Source organism: Chrysemys picta, chromosome 1 (genome assembly GCF_011386835.1).
Source record: "Chrysemys picta bellii isolate R12L10 chromosome 1, ASM1138683v2, whole genome shotgun sequence".
Classification (NCBI taxonomy): Eukaryota; Metazoa; Chordata; order Testudines; family Emydidae; genus Chrysemys; species Chrysemys picta.
The window spans coordinates 343,243,251-343,260,567 of record NC_088791.1 but is presented as its reverse complement, the minus strand read 5'-3'; the positions used below and the strand labels follow the sequence as shown (position 1 = coordinate 343,260,567).

The 17,317-nt window shown below is 55.4% G+C and overlaps 1 protein-coding gene across 4 annotated transcripts in view; it reads right to left on the bottom strand.

The window, feature by feature from the left end:
* Positions 1-2,007: 2,007 nt before the first annotated feature.
* PLEKHB1 (pleckstrin homology domain containing B1) overlaps positions 2,008-17,317 on the bottom strand; it is a 39,868-nt gene continuing 24,558 nt past the window's right edge. For 2 of the 4 annotated variants that reach the window (XM_005308520.5, XM_065581812.1), the window contains exons 6-7: positions 8,141-8,243; positions 2,008-3,070 (exon numbers count right to left, since the gene is read on the bottom strand). In XM_005308520.5, coding sequence (XP_005308577.1) covers positions 2,934-3,070; positions 8,141-8,243 — 240 coding nt within the window. In that variant the 3' untranslated portion in view covers positions 2,008-2,933. Of the gene's footprint in view, positions 3,147-8,140; positions 8,244-17,317 lie in introns of all 4 variants that reach the window. The other 2 variants (XM_065581810.1, XM_065581809.1) reach the window with 1 other exon arrangement.

The following is a 17,317-nucleotide window of genomic DNA, read 5'->3' as shown; positions in this document are numbered from 1 at the left end:
ACCAGGGCTACAGCGGGGCGCTGCCGCGCAGCCCCTCACACCACACTGCCTGCCGGGAGGGCTCCACTCCGGTCGGCGGGGAGGGAAGGACGAGGATTACCCTGCCAGGCTTGCTGCAGGGTGCTCCCGTCCTCTGCGCTGCTGCCCCCTACAGGGCTGCCGGAGCAGAACAACAACAACAAAAAGCGGCCGTGCCGCCCTAGGATTGGGCGGAATGCCGCCCCGTTCACAATCTGCCGCCCCAAGCACCAGCTTGCTCGCCTGGTGCCTGGAGCTGGCCCTGTCTAAGCTATTAGTAACAGACACAAGGTCTGTCTTTAAGTACGTGTCTTATGTTTTCTGTGTCCCTTTAACAGCACAGTAAATACCTTGCAGGCTCTGAAATGGACACAGAGTGGCTAAGGCTGTTTTGCTCATCCCCCTAACCCTGTCTATGGATGCCCCCTTACCTAATGCACATAAGGAGATCGTTACTGACTTGTAAACTATTCTGTCAATCATCCTTGGGGAAAAGCCCACACAGCAGCTGAATGCTAAGAGTGCTGAGCTACTGGCCGGCACCTTTCTCCACTGCACGAGATAAGGTCATGTTATGCTCTAGCTTTCGTAGGGTAAACCCAGATCACTCCTTTGAAGTCAATGGAGCTGCTGCTTTCTGACAATGGGGCAAACAAGGTCAGAATCTGGCCCGTGGTGTGTCTCCACTATTATCTCTGATATCCTTAGAGGGGCTCTTTAAAATAGAAGCCCACTGGGGTCTAGCCCCACACTCATAACACAACTCCCCCTCTGGGGAGCAATGCCACACAGGCCAGACGCCGCAGCACTGCTGAAGCCACTGACCCCACAGGGGCGAGGTGCGTTTACAGGAGTCAATGTTACTAGAGGGTCGTGCTTCATTTTGCAGCGCTTCAGATGTACAGCGGCATGACAGACTGCTTCACGGAGCCCACCCCGCGTGATTCTGGACACGCCAGCATAAGTGAACGACGTGGGTTACAGCACAGTACCAGACGGTATCCCGGAAACGGCTAGGGTTAATGCCCGCTACTGGATTGCACGGGGTTCCTAGAAACCCTGAGGGGTGTAAAAACTGCCTCTTGCCGCCCACAGATCTAGTAGGAGAGATGGGAAGTTACAGCCTGTTTTCTCTCAGCAATTGGCATGGTGTATGCCTGCCTCTTGAAATACGGGTGGGCACAGAATGGGCATACTGCCTTTCGCCCTTGTGCATACCCAGTCCTGCCAGGGGATGCAGAATGGGCATACTCCCCTCCACCCTTGCATGCACCAAGTTCTGCCACTGGGCACAGATTGGGCATATTGCCCTCCACCCTTGCGTGTACCCACTCCCAAGGGTGGGCAGAGAAGGGGTATTCTGCCATCCACCACCGCACATGGCATAAAATAGGCATAATTTCTGTCTACCATTCATCCAAGTCTGGGCCACTATGTTCTGCAGATGCTTTTCCTTTTCGCGCACTGGGGTCAAACCAGGGGCTGTGCTCCTAGCAGAGGGTCAGTCTGGGGACTCAAGCAGCGAAGTGTGGAATTGGCTGTATAGTCAGGCACTACCCTTGCAGGCTGTCGTGAAAAGCAGAAACCATCCGGAAGTGGCCGGAACTGGGCTAACGGGAGGGGCATGGCTTGCGCCTGCAAAGTCTTACTAACTCACCGTCCTGCTGCCTCGAAGGGGGAGTAAGGGGCCCTGGAATGGCCTGAGCCTTGGCCGGGAGTCTGTAAAAGGGCTGCACTTCACACTCCTCCCGAATCACCCTGTGTGGCTATGGTCCCCTTAAGACCTAGCACTTTGGGGGGCCACCGCAGTCTTTGCCACAAAGACCTCCCTTGTCCTACCTCCTGGTGGTGGCATTCTCAGCCCGGCAGCTCAGAGAGCAAGAGCTGGGGCTGAGGGATAGGCCCTGGGGGGCAGCAGGAGCTGGGCACTAACCACCAGGCCAGCCCCAGCACAAAGCGCCGTGGGGGAAGGACAGAGGGCGTTACACATTTAGCGAGTAAGTCATAGCTTTTTAATATGTGAGTGGAGTGTAACAGACGCTGGGTAAACATGCGCTGGTGTAAATATGACACACGGAAGGAGTCGCGTGGCTCACGGCCAAGATATTTTACAGGTGGCATGAACTACGCTGTCAACTTTGCTTATTGCACTGGACCATATAGAATCACGTCTAAACTAAAATACCCTGCCCTCCTCCCCCCACAGTGGGATGACATATGTGTTTCCTTTACACAGCTAGTCAGTCACATGTTCTATATATGTTACACACCTGAGGGGGGCTGCTACATAGGAAAGGGGCTGTTTCCTTTTACTTCCTATTTAAGTCCAAGTAGTATTTCTTTTAAATGCAATGTATGAAACACCTGCAACTTACAAAGCACTGGCCTGTATGCTACAGGGATCTGAAACCCGGGGGCCAATGGAGACAAGATTCTCAGCTGGAGCAAGCTGGCATCAACCCACAGACATCAGTGGCGTTAAATCACCCTACACCAGCTGAACATCTGGCTCCGTGCTCACCTCCTCTGTCCCTCTCTTCAGAGAAGGAGGGCCAGGAGCAGAAGCTGTCATTTCAGAGCAGGAGATGACGCTGGGAAGTACCGGCGGTCTCTGCTTGGCCCTGGTTGAGGTCTGGGTGGGCAGCACAGTGCCTTGGTCAGGGTGGGCCAGGGGCGTCTGGATTGTGTTGAGTGCTGAGAAAATTAAATGACTGCTGGGTTAGGAGGCAAAGGAAAATTTATGCCACCAATGCACCTAGTCAGGCATGCCAAGCAAAGTGCGGACTCATCGGGGATGGGAGGGGAACCTTACAACGATCTACGTTATAGGGCATCGCCCCGCAGGCTGCCTGGAGGGAACCCAAACTTCTTGGTCAAGCGCTTGGTCCAGAGGCGTCCCGCACGCGAGCGAGTTCTTAGAACCAGCACGGCATCCACATGAAGGATCCCAGGGCGGCCCCGGTGGCGGCGCCAGCCAGCAGGCCCAAAGCCATTTGGTCTCCCGACACGCGGTAGGGGTCCTCGCGGACAATCACATGAGTCACTCCAGGCGCTGAGGGGCAAAGACAAAAGGAGATGCAGGGTGAACATGGAGGAGGGGGCCCAGGGACGCCGTTGTTCCCGCAGCCCTGTGGGAGAGGAGTAAAGCTATAGCAGTGCAGAGCCTACACAGCGACTCCACCACGTGGGGAGCGCTGCCTCTCACTGTCACACAAATCAACAGAGGGTCCTGTGGCACCGTTAAGACCAACAGAAGTATTGGAGCATAAGCTTTCGTGGGTGTATGCCCACTTCATCAGATGCAGATGTCTCGCGTCTGACGAAGTGGGCATTCACCCACGAAAGCTTATGCTCCAATACTTCTGTTGGTCTTAAAGGTGCCCCAGGACCCTCTGTTGCTTTTTACAGATTCAGACTAACACGGCTACCCCTCTGATACTTGTCACACAAATGCTGCTCAGGTTCCCATTCAACACCAGAGTACGGTGTGATCTGAGCTGCTGGGGGACAGTGGGAGGGCTGGGTTCTGCTTTGGAGCATTTGATGAGAGCCTGGGCAGGGGTCGTGATGCATTGCTTGCTTGGCTAGTTAAACGGGGGGAGGAGGGGGGTGTCCTTACTGCTTGAGCTGATAGAATCTCCTGGGGCAACGAGCAATATAGGGCTTATGACACAGTGCAGTATTTGTTTCCACCCAGCAGGGTGCGGTGGCGCACACACAAGCCATGGTGACTGTGAGCCTTTAACAAAACAAAGGAAACACCCCCCTTCCACTTCTGAATAAGCCAATCAAGTGAACCAATTGCGCTAATGCTCAGGAAAGCACAAACACACTTTCTGCAGGAACCAGCTGCCCTGGAGACGTGAGCAAGGGGCTCTGAGCTCCCGCGGGGCCTTGTGTACAGCCGAGCTGCCTCATGCACCTCCCCAGTGCTGGGTGCGCTGCTTGGGTACTGCCTGGTGTGAGGCTGGAAGCTCCCGGGGCCAGATTTCCCGATGATGGGCGGATTAACAACTTTAATTTCTGCTGTATATTCCCACTGCAGGGCCTGCATCCTTCCCTCCCGCCGGGACAGGGACAGGGAAGGCTGCTTGAACCCCGTGCAGATCCACCCCTGCCAGAGGTCCAGGCCATTCAGGGCTGACCCCCTGCACTGCTGTGGTGAGCCAAGGGCCCGTCTGCATCCAGTCTGTGACAGCTCGGCTCCGAAGCCGTGGGCGCAGCCAGGGCAGTTCCATGTTGATGCCACCAGATGTCACTCTACCATTAGGGATGTGGCTAGAGGGGAGGGGGAGCAGCCGGGCACCCAGGGATTTGGTTCCTGTAAATGTCTGACAAGCTCAGGCTCTGATGGGAGGCGCCTCTCCCTCTGCTCGCAGACTAGCACCCTGGCTCCAGGACAGTGGGTCCTGGGATCCCTCGGCTTGCAGGAGAGAAGGCAGCAGCTGTCCACTGCATGGCAGAGGGTTAACTCTGAAACAACGTCCCATGGAACATCCCTGCTTCTCTTGCTTAGCTCAGTAACCTCCCGCAACCCGATCGCCTGTCCCAGGCCCAGGAACACCCCCAGCCCAATCCCCCGTCCCAGCCTGACCCCCTGTTCCAGCCCCAGCCCGATTGCCCATCCCAACCCCAGTAACACCCCCCCCCAGCCCCCGTCCCAGCCCTAGGAACACCCCCAGCCCAATTCCCAGCCCCAGCCCGATCGCCCATCCCAGCCCCAGCAACTGCCCCAGCCCCTGCCCCAGTAACACCCTCCACCCCCCAGCCCAGGCCCAGGAACAGCCTCACCCCCTGTTCCAGCCCCAGCCCGATCGCTCATCCCAACCCCAGTAACACTCCCAGCCCAATCCCCCAGCCCAGCCCCAGGAACACCCCCCAGCCCGATCCCCATCCCAGCCTGACCCCCTGTTCCAGCCCCAGCCCGATCCCCCGTCCCAGCCCCAGCAACTGCCCCAGCCCCTGCCCCAGTAACACCCCCCAGCCCAGCCCAGCTCCAGGAACACCCCCCAGCCCAATCCCCCATCCAAGCCTGATCACCTGTTCCAGTCCCAGCCTGATCGCCCATCCCAACCCCAGCAACCCCCCCAACCCGATCCCCTGTCCCAGCCCCAGTAACACCCCCCAGTCCAATCACCTGTCCCAGCCCCAGCACGATCCCCTGTCCCAGCCCCAGTAACACCCCCCAGCTAGCCCCAAATCCAGCATCTGTAACTCCTCAGCGAGCCTTCGCTGCCAGCACCAGTAACCCCCCATCCAGCTCCCCCTCCCAGTACCAGTCACACTCCGGGGTAACCCCCTCTCAGCACCAGTAACCCCCCAGCTAACCCCTCTCAGCCAGCACCAGTAACCCCCAGATAACTCCCCTCTCAGGACCAGTAACCCGTCAGCCAGCCTCTCTGCCACAACCAGCCCCCCAACCCAGACTCCCAACGCAGATCCCCCATCCAGCACCAGTAAGTCTCAGGCAGCCCCCCACTTCCAGTGCCAGTAAAAACCCCAGCATCACCCTCCACCTCCAGACCACCACCCAAGGCCAGCACACCCCAGCCTCCCTCCCAGGACCAATAAGCCTCAGTTTTCAGCCCCTGCCCCAGCACTGGTCCCCATGCCAGTACCACCCACCCTCACCAGCCCCACATCCAGCTCTCCCCCACAGCAGCCAGCACCCACCCAGCTACTGAAGAACAGCCTTGCCCATTCAGCGGCCTCTGTGTCATAGAATCATAGAATATCAGGGTTGGAAGGGACCTCAGGAGGTCATCTAGTCCAACCCCCTGCTCAAAGCAGGACCAATTCCCAACTAAATCATCCCAACCAGGGCTTTGTCAAGCCTGACCTTAAAAACCTCTAAGAAAGGAGATTCCACCACCTCCCTAGGTAACCCGTTCCAGTGCTTCACCACCCTCCTAGTGAAAAAGTTTTTCCTACTATCCAACCTAAACCTCCCCAACTGCAACTTGAGACCATTACTCTTTGTTCTGTCATCAGGTACCACTGAGAACAGTCTAGATCCATCCTCTTTGGAACCCCCTTTCAGGTAGTTGAAAGCAGCTATCAAATTCCCCCTCATTCTTCTCTTCTGCAGACTAAACAATCCCAGTTCCCTCAGCCTCTCCTCATAAGTCGTGTGCTCCAGACCCCTAATCATTTTTGTTGCCCTCCGCTGGACTCTTTCCAATTTTTCCACATCCTTCTTGTAGTGGCAAGTCCAAAACTGGACAGAGGACTCCAGATGAGGCCTCACCAATGTCGAATAGAGGGGAATGATCATGTCCCTCGATCTGCTGGCAATGCCCCTACTTCTACAGCCCAAAATGCCGTTAGCCTTCTTGGCAACAAGGGCACACTGTTGGTTCATATCCAGCTTCTCGTCCACTGTAACCCCTAGGTCCTTTTCTGCAGAACTGCTTCCTAGCCACTCGGCCCCTAGTCCATAGCAGTGCATGGGATTCTTCCGTCCTAAGTGCAGAACTCTGCACTTGTCCTTGTTGAACCTCATCAGGTTTCTTTTGGCACAATCCTCTAATTTGTCTAGGTCCCTCTGTATCCTGTCCCTATCCTCCAGCGTATCTACCACTCCTCCCAGTTTAGTATCATCTGCAAACTTGCTGAGAGTGCAGTCCATGCCATCCTCCAGATCATTAATGAAGATATTGAACAAAACCGGCCCCAGGACCGACCCCTGGGGCACTCCACTTGAAACCGGCTGCCAACTAGACATGGAGCCATTGATCACTACCCGTTGAACCCAATGATCTAGCCAGCTTTCTATCCATCTTATAGTCCATTCATCCAGCCCATACTTCTTTAACTTGCTGGCAAGAATACTGTGGGAGACTGTATCAAAAGCTTTGCTAAAGTCAAGGAATAACACATCCACTGCTTTGCCCTCATCCACAGAGTCAGTTATCTCCTGATAGAAGGCCCTTGGTGAATCCATGCTGACTGTTCCTGATCATTCTTGGCAGTATCATTGGTGCCCACGTGGAGAAGCAGGAAGGGGTAGCGATCCGAGAGCTTGATGAGTCTCGGCAGTCTCTCCGTCTCTCTGTGCACTGAGTTTGCTGGGTCTCAGTCCAGTCCCTAGCTGTCATGGAAACCAGCACCACCCGCTGGCACTAACTGGTGTCCTTGTTGACAGCCATCACAGAGAGGGCAAGGACTAAGCAGAATGAACTCCTCTCCCTTCCTATGAGATGGTTGCTACTGGGACAGGGTGAGACAGCAGCTGTTATCCATTAGGAGATAGACAGAAAGCGTCAGTCTCTAGGCCTGTCTGTCTAGGTTCATAGGGCCACATTTCCAAGGTAGTTAGGTGCCTAAAGATGCAGAGAGGAGCCTAGCAGGATGTTCAATTTGCCTCAGGCACCTACCTGCGTCTCTAGGGGCCTAAATCCCTTAAAAAACTTGGCCCCATCGATTTTAAGGTCAGAAGGGTCTGTAATGAGGTTCTGAGGCTGGTGCCCATCACCATGGTATCTCAGCACCTTTCAAAAGCAGGGAGTGTCCATCCAGCATCTTTTGCAAGCCATAAAGTCAATGCATTTATGTTACATTAAATACGTGAAGGGAATATCATGTTTTGCATATGACTCCAGGAATGGCCCAGAAGTCTGCAGCAGCGCTGCTGTGCAATGCAATTTGGACCAGTGCTAGGATACCGTAGGAACTTAGTTTTTAAATAAAAAAAAAAAAATTAGCTTCTTTATAAACTGCCCCATTTTAGCTCTAGGAGATGATGCCAAGTAACTAATGAGCCGTGACCTTTTGTCCTTTCCTGGTGAAGCTACGCACAGAATTGAATTCTACCTAGAGTTACAAAAACTCAACCGTATTTCCTGAAGGAATTAGGCATCCTCTTCTGCTTCATTCACAGAAATAAGCAAAACCCTCAGTAAATTTAATAAGAATGATACCGGGGCTTGACTGGCTGGGGTGTAAATGGGCCTTGCCCTCTAGAGGTTGGAATCTGAACACTGCCAAGTAAATAACATGGGTGTCTAAATCTGCTCCGTTTCCTGCATGCTGGGTGCAGCCCTCCGGCTAAACCCCCGCCTCATTGGGGGCCCCTCAACTGTCAGTGTGGGCTGGGGGGAGGCCATGATGGGGAAACACATACCTCCGTACTGGGTGCCGTAGTATCCCGAGCTGACGTACATGGTCTGGTGGGAATCCAAGGGCACTGTCTGGTAATAGTCGTCATATGGGTCGTACATATGGACCTACACGGGGAGGGTGACACAGATGTTAGGCCCAACGGTGATGCCTTGCCGCCTGCTCCCAAATCTGCCAAGCTCACTGCCCGCATGAGGGTTCCTTTGATCTCTCCGTTCCCCCACAAGCTCCCTTCCATCCCACCTCCTCCCTCATGCCAGGGGCTGTGATGCCCCATTCCTCTCTCCCCCATACCAGGGTCCCCCATTCTCCGCCCAGTGCCAGGGGCCCTGATTCCCCCCTCCCCCCACCATTCTGATTTCTTTTCCTTCTGTCTGGCAGATAAGTCATTCAGGGTGCCAACATTTTTAACCCTATTGGGATGATGGGCAAAGCTGAGCTGAGGGGTGGGCTGGTGTCTTGTTGTGCTGGAAGATGTTAACCATCAGCTGGTTCTTTGCTTTCTAGACAATTACAGACCTGGCTGAAGCTGCTAGCTCCGCTAACCAGATGCCAGGGGCTCTGTGTGTCCCCCATTTCTTTCATCCGGTTTTTCCATTTTGCCTCAAACTCAACAGGGTTCTGCTCTCTGAGGCCTAGCACGTTCCCTGAAATTTTAAAACTGATTGGCTGTAGCATTCCAAAGTTATTGTGTTACGTTCAAACAGCAGCTGAATGTAGAATCGCGCTTCACTTGGCCAATTATGGTAAGGCCTAGAGGCCCCAGCTGAGATCAAGGCCCCATTGTGCCAGGCACTGAGGGTACACGTAGTAAGAGACAGTCCTTGCCACAAAAAGCTTAGTCTAAATAGACAAAGATCAGGAGGGGAAACTGAGGCACAGGAACAAGAACGGACGTGCCCAAGGTCACTGAGCAGGCTACTGCCAGAGCTGGGCCTAGAACCCAGTTCTCTGGGGAACACACTGACACTACTGGGAAGAAAGAATTCAGGGGGCAACACAACCCCCATTCAGGTGGGTGAGTCTCTCTCTCTCACGCACACCCCCCTCGGGTTTCAAAAGCACACAGCATCCAATCATCAGCCTCAACTGCAGCGTGCGCTTAACAAAATGTCCCCCAGCAACCAGATGTGCAGCAAGAGCGAGCGAACGCTGCTGCCGCAGCCTGGATTTCCTGCTGGTGCTTCTGTGCACTGCCCCTCCGCAGAGCCCATCTCCCCCAATCAGTCCTGGGCATTTGATTTGATTTGTATTGAATTGCTCATTTCTGCGGCTGAAGCCTCGGGAGAGGAATTAATGCAGATTAGCAGCTCTCTGCTCCGTGCCTCCTATTAGAATGTATTCATTTGTACCTCGGAAGTCTGCTCAGGGAGGCTGTTAATGATTTGAGAGCTTAAACTGTTTTTAAATGGATTCTGCTCTCCTTCAGACTGATTTACAGACGTCCCGCAGCAGGGCCCAGAGATCCGAGAGTGCGTCTACGCTGCAAGCCGGAGGCGTGATGTACCCAGGCTGCCAGGCGGGCAAGACTAGCCTGTGCAGCTGCCCCTGCTGCCAAGGCTTCCCTGCTAGCGTTACTCGAGCTGGCTTTGATCTGACTTGATTAAAACGAGCTCCGTTATCTCTACACATGCTGCAGTGCAGCTATACCCTCAGGCTGGAGCCAATGGTGAAATTCCCCATTCACCTGGGCAGGATCAGGCCCCAAAACAGTCAGTGGGTGAAGAGGGCACGCTGGGAACACTGCAGTCTGAAAGGGCGCACCCCCCACTAACAAATCACAGGTGCCAGGAACGGTCGTGCCCCATGTTACTGATACAACAAGCCGCAGCAAAGCATACAGCACTAGCTACCGGTGCTGTGTGGGGTCCAGTGGACCGAGGATGGGACTGGGAGGCAGGAGCCCTGGGTTTCATTCCTGCCTAACCAGCTGCTGTGTACGGAGGGCCAGTGTGGGAGGAAAACTGCTGCTTGAGCAGGGCACGTGTTTGGCCTAAAGGAAGGACAGACGCTGGAAGTGAGCGACGTGGCAGCGAAGGGTTAAGAGAGCTATCCAGTCACAGCTTGAGGCTCCGATCTCCATTCCCAATGTGCCAGGGCACCTGGCTACCACCTGGCGCTCTCCAGGGATGATTAAAGCACAACCCAATAGATGAACTCCCGCCTGTGTCTGTCCAACATCAGGGATGCTGGTAAGGTCCCTGTTGGAACCAGTGCCCTGACCCAGTTCGACGCATGGCTTAGCCAGGCCTCTAATGGATTAGATTTGGCCATCAGCACAGACAGCCGCTCACCCCAAGGGCTCAGAGCCTGAACTTGACCAGCAGTTTGTGCCGATTTCTCTCACACATGCGGCTCCAGCAGATGGGTTCAGAGAGCAGCCGGATTTGTTCAGAGGTCCTCACAGATAGCGTCACCTCGACCAGCCCCGGTAACGTACTGAGCGTTCCAAGCTACGGGAGGACACAACACGAAAACCTCAGCCAGGCCGAATGCAGACGCGCACGTTCCGTAGCGGAGACATGCCGGGGATCCCTTGGTCCCAGCACTAGCGCATGGAGTACAGCTCGCTTTCCTCTTAAAGCCAGTGCAACAAGCATGAGAGTTAGAGCTGGAGGAAGGGGCTTGATTGACAGCCCTGGAGACGGACTCCTCCCCTTATCCGCACAGGCAGCAGGGGATGCCTCTCCAGCCTGGACCTGCAGGGACCATGCCTCAGAGAGGGCTCAGACTCTGTGGCCCCTTCAGTCCTGGGCCTCTTCCCAAGACTGCCAGTTAGCACCAGTTGTGGGGTGAATTTTGATGGGTGGCCGCTGTCCACCAGGTGCTGGGCTCAGCCCCCCAACCAGTCCACCTACAGCTCTCGGAGCAGTCACCTTGACGCTTAGCCACCGCAGACCTGGGATGGCTGTACACCCAGGCACCCTGGTGCGGCCTCCTGACCTCCTCTCTCTATTGGTATTGCAGTAGCTTCTACAGCTGCCAGCTGAGCTCAGGGCCCCACTGTGCCAGGGGCTGTACATACTCCGAGTGTGAGGCCTGCCCCAAAGTGCAAACAGTCTAGCCAGAGAAGACAAAGGACACAGGGAGGGCCAGCCTGGATTAGACCCAGTGGTTATCTGGTCCAGAGGCCAGTAGCAGATGTCTCAGAAGAGGGTGTGTGGAGATGCGGCTGGCTGCCCCCATGTTCGCTCTCACCCTGGTTTCTAACAACCAGGGCTTGGCTACAATGTTTTCATTATTAATTCAGCAAAGGGTGGGAGACAGGCAGTATTATTATCCCCATTGTACAGATGGCAAGTCTGCAGCAGCCCAGCTGGGCAATGGAGAGACCAAACAACTTGCCCAGGGTCACACAGGGAGGCTGTGGCAGAGCAAAGAGCCCAGAGTCCCCGTCTCGTGCCCTAATGACAAGACTGAACTCCCTTCCCTCCATCCACCCTTCCATTACCAGGTGCTGGAGTGCTCTGCTCAGGCACTGCTGGGTTAGCTGGCAGCACTGCACCTTGATTCAACCCACCGGCCAGTACCTTTCTTTGTGAAACGCAGGCAGCAATAAAACCCCATCCATGTCAGCGGCACGAGAGCCCAGCGTCTTACGGGGCGCCCTGGGCTGTGGAGCTGATCACCACATTTCTGCCAGCTGCCTCCGGCCACTGACTTTATGGAGCGCTCAGCGGGAGTGAACAATAGTCCAGAGTGAAATGTGGCTGAGGCGAGAACCCATGCGATGACCCGGCCCCCTCCAGGCCCCCAGCTGGGGGGGAAGGGGAAGGCTGAGTGAATAATTCAACCAAGGGAAAATGTAATTAGAAGGCAGAGGTTTGAGACAGGAGGTGAATGGCATCCCCATGGCAACATGTGGCCAGAGCCGTCCCCCAAACCTCAGGCTGGGATGAATCAAAGGGAATCCCTAATTGCCAGCAGGTGCCTCTCTCCCACCCCCCCCAAAACATGCCCTGCCCCATCCCTCCCCATGGGCTAGGCTCAGTGATTCACCGACATGTCTCAAGTGGCACGTACATCTGGGGATGGGTGCCAGTAAAGAATCTCACTGTCTGTGGGTAGCTCTTGCCACAAACTACGGGCTGGTCTCACTGCCCGGGAGCCAAAGGCGGCAGGAAATGGAGAGGAATGAATGTTCTCAGCTCCTGCCTTATGGCGGGGGAAGGGTCCCAGAACTTGCTAGCATGGAGCGTGCCAGGGCGGGGCAATACCAGGGCACCTGCGAAAGGGACTAAGTCAGTGCCAGATGGACCAAGGAGGCGGGGACTGTCTCTGACCAAGGGGCTGAAGGCCTGGTAGATGCATCACCTGGCACAGGATGGAGCCAGCAGAGGGCTTCAGGCTGGAGCCTGGCCCGGCCTGGCCTCCCTCAGCAACCTTCAAACAGGACTTGCGGCAGAGTGGTGTTAAAAGGCCGAGCTGGGAAATGAAGCCATTCGTGGCCGAGCCTGACATGTTTCCTGCTGACTGGGGAGACACCACCAGGCAACTGGTGGAGTTGGCGAGTGGCCACCTAATGGCACTTCCGTGCCCCCATCGAATGGCCTCCTCTCGGGGCAGATATCACAGGGCCCAGCTGGTGAGCTGCAGGAGAGGCAGGCCGCTGGGTGGGTGGGTGGCTTTAGCACAGAGGCAGCGGGTCCATCATAGGGCTGGCTGCATTGTTCAGGGGCTGCCTATGCTGCTGCCCCCGCCTGTATGCCAGGCTGCTCTCTCCTCCTACAGCCCGTTCATGGTGTCAGTTTAACTCCTCTGCATCTCTCCCCGCAGGAGCGGTGGTGTAGGCAGCTCAGGGCCCCCCTGGGGCTGGCTGCTTCCTCCACGGGGCCCAGCGCTGTCCAGCCTGCTCCTGTAAAGTCATGGCCCGAGCCCGAGAGCAGCCGTGACACAGGAGCTAGGGCAGTCTGGAGAGCATGGTTCTGTTCCCGGCTCTGGCCCACTGTGGGACTCCAGAAAAGTCATTAAGGCCCAAACGTACTGAACTAGCCTAGGAGGAAAGGGTGCTCAGCCACTCTGACAAACCGACCCTGGCTTCAATTGCCTGCTCTGCCACAGAATCCCTCTATGACCTTGGGCAAGTCACTTAACCTAATCGATACCTCAATGCCCCAGCTGTAAAATGGGGGAGATAATCCTTCCTTCCTCCACCTGGTACCTGGCTGGGCTGTGTAGACAGCAAGCTCTTCAGGGCAGCGGCTGCTTCTTATTCTGAGGTCGTACAGTGCCTGGCGCAACAGGGCCTCTAGGTGCTACTGTAATATCTATAATACATAGTTCTGCATTCCCCGGGGCAACTGGGGCCAGGGGGACTGTAGCAATAAAACATGAGAAAGCACGAAGGAGTGAATTTTAAGTCTCTCACTCACACCTCCCCCCCAGAAAACTTCCTTCTCCACGATCCTGCAGCAGGCGTTTTGGGGGCACCGACATCCTTGAGAACAAGGAGGATTTGAAGAGGCAAAAGCAATGGTGCTGGGGAGGAAGGGGTTTCTGAGCACTGAGCTCCACATCAATATTATTGACACAAAGAAAAGGAAGGCTGCAGCTGGTGCACGCCAGCCTGTGCTACGGGCACACACTTATCCTAAGGTCTGGGGAGCCACGGGGAAGGGATTTTAGTCCCATCTCAAGGCAACATCGTGAATTCGGCGTCCTCCTGCCCTAAGAAAAGGGTCGAGGTGGGAGATTCCATCTGCACTGCAACAGCCTGGCATTCGCTGCTAGCGGCTCCATTCAAAGCAAAGGGCCGAGTCGTCGTGCTTCAGCAGGGTCCCACCAACAAAACAGGGCAGGTGCGGCTAAGACCTCCCAAACTCATTCCACGCCTGGAACCTTAGCTTTCAGCTGCATGCACAGACCCCATAGGCTAGCTGTGGTGTCTGGGGCCTGGGCTAGGACATGGGGCCCCTGGACTAAGTCTGGTGGTGTAAACAGGACTATACGCTTAGGCCCCAATTCTGGGCTCTGCTGTAGCCCCTTAACTGAGCTGCCATTTAGGGGCCACACAGCTGGCTTAACCAGCCCCTGGTGATGGTGCTGGGTGGGGTAGGGGGGATTCCCAGACAGCATAGAGCAGCTGGAATGCGCCTCCATCTTGGTTCTCTAACTTTTGTACCGGTGACCCCTTTCACATACCAAGCCTCTGAGTGTGACCCCCCCCCCTTATAAATGAAAACCACTTTTAAATATATTGAACACCATTATAAATGCTGGAGGCAAAGCAGAGTTTGGGGTGGAGGCTGGCAGCTCACAACCCCCCCATGTAATAACCTCACGTCCCCCTCAGGGGTCCCGACCCCCAGTTTAAGAACCCCTGGTTTACTGGGATATATAAGGGGAGGGATATGACCAAAGCATTCCCAGGTCCAGCTCTTATGGGCAGAGCAGCCCACAGTGGCCTGGTCAAAGTCACTTCACACACCCAGCAGGCAGGGGCGGCTCCAGGCACCAGCGCACCAAGCGGGTGTGGGCAGCAGTCACGCTGACTTTGGCGGCATGCCTGTGGGAGGTCCACCTGTCCCGCGGTTTCGGCGGGAATTCAGTGGCAGGTATGCCGAAGGCGCAGGACTGGCGGACCTCGTGCAGGCATGCCGCCGAATCTGCATTACCAGCGGACCTCCCGCAGGCATGCCGCCGAATCTGCATTACCAGCGGACCTCCCGCAGGCATGCCGCCGAATCTGCATTACCAGCGGACCTCCCGCAGGCACGCCGCCAAAAGCCGCCTGACTGCCGTGCTTGGGGCGGCAAAATACATCGAGCCACCCCTGCCAGCAGGACAGGGCCTAATTAGCTGCTCCTCAAGCCGAAGGGGCGGCTTCAAAGTGGGCCCTTTGCTCTGTGCTGCTGCAAAGAGGTCGGGCTGGGGAGAGAGGCCAGAGCACGGCAAGGCAATTAAAATCTCTTGCGTCCCCCGTGTCTGCACAAGCTGGGAAGGCCGGGGCCCAAGGCCCACCGACGGCAGGCACGGTTTTGACAGAAATCCAGGTGCGTGTTTGAAGCGGCGAGGGCCAGCAATGCGGAGGCAGCCGGCAGGCTTTTGATCTTGATAAGGTCTGTGTGAAATAGAGAGCTTGCCTTAACCCTCAGCCTTCTAGTCTTTGCTCCTGTGTGTGACGGGAGACCGCACGGGGCGGCAAAGATGTCGCGCTTCAGGAGCGAAGCACACCCGTGTGACACAGCCCAGGCCAGAGAGCGGCAGGAGCAGATTGCCTTGTGTGGAGCCAGAGACAGAGGTCATTTAATCCAAGAACAAACCCAGAGAAGAATCACACACACACACTCTCTCTCTCTCTCTCTCTCTCTCCTGTTTTTCCCTGGGTTCCAGGAAGACAAAGAAAATAACTCGCTTCCCTCTTCCCATGCAGCACCATGCCCTTGAGAGAGCTGGGGATGGGATGGGACGGAGCATCAGGACAACACCCTCTGCCCTCAAGCTCCAAGATGCTTGCGCAGCATAAATCAATACACTGATCAGCCTCACACAGCCCACGCTGGCTTTTGTGCACCAGTCACCTGTGTTTTAATCTCCTTCTCCCATTCATCTCGCTCAATACACAATTAGATCTAGTGTGCCGGGGAGGGGGTGGGTCAGGATGGGAACTCTGAGCACCATGGGGGGGGGGGTAAGGCAACCAAAGGTTATCTGCCTCACGTTCTTATTCACTTTGATGCACGTTCTCCTTCAATTCAATTGATGCTCTCCTTTAATTCATCACTGTCAGCCCAGGTTTGAGACACTCCTTCTCTCTGGGTCTCCAATGTAAGCATCACAGTGTTATATCATTTCCTAGTGGGACGAATAGAAGACTAAAGGGGAAGGATGGGCCAGTGGTTCAGGTACTTGCCTGGGAGACCAGGGTTCAATTCCCTGATCTGCCATAGGGGATCTTGGGCAAGTCTCTCTGTGCCTCAGTTCCCCATCTGTACAATGGGGATAACAGCCCTGCCCCACCTACTGGATGCATACTTGTCCTGCATCACCAGTTCAGAGCACACGTAGCTAGGACAGGCAGAAGACTCAGACTCCTGGGTTTTCCCCCCAGCGCTGTCACTGACTTGCCGTGTGGCCTTGAGCAGGTCACTTAACCCTCTCTGTGCCTCTTCTATAAAATGGGGATGATACCGACATCCATCTGGCCGCAAGATCCTCAGCTGGGAGGTGCTGCAGGCTTGTAACTTAGCGCTGCCTTCTCCTAGCCACAGCACTTGGCTGCTTCCTCCCTGTGTCCCTTTGCCTTCCACTATGTGACTGAACATAGGAAAACTCCTTACCTGCTGCAAACATAGCTTCAGGCCCCTCTCCAAAAAAGCCCTGCTAGGGTCAGCCACTGATCCCCCGCATATGCCAGCTCAGCAGCAAACATGCCTTTCTTCCCAGCCCAGCTAACGGGAGACGTCTGCTTCCTCGCCGCTGGATTCCCCCCGTTAAAGATGCTAACAGCTCCTTCCTCATCAGTGCTGGCTCCTTTTGTTCCGGAGTGAACTGGAGACAATGGGACTAGCCTCTTCTAACAGCTCTCAAATTCGCGCTGATCCCATGTGTTAACCTGCAGCCCCTGCCTCCACCAGGCAGAGATGGAGGGGACTGGAAGAGGAGGCATCACAGCCATGGGGAAACACAGCTCCACTCCCTCCAAAACACCTCCTCGCCCCCAACCAAGGTCTAGTGGTGCAAGACGCAACAAGGAGTGACCAGGTCTACAATAGTTGTTATTATTACTATGTTGCTCCTTTCATTTCCTTACAAAGTTAGAAGTATTCTCCATTATACCACGGGGGAAACCAAGGTATGGATGGGTTACGTTGTTGGTAGAGCCAGAGAATCATGAGCAATGTGCACTCTCTCTTGCTATGTACCACTTAGGAACAGAACTCCAGTCCCCTCTTCTAACCACTAGACCACGGCAGCCCAGGGAGACCTGGGTTCTATTGCACCTGCCAGCCCCTTGCTTTACGCAGGAGACCATGGACAACCTACGAAGGGAACTCGGCCCTCCCCAGTCTCACTCTTCTACTCCAGTCACATGGACCACCTGCAGCGTCCATTCAGAGGGCTCTGACTGATGACCTATCTATCTCATAGAACTGGAAGGGACCCTGAAAGGTCATCGAGTCCAGCCCCCTGCCTTCACTAGCAGGACCAAGAACTGATTTTTGCCCCAGATCCCTAAGTG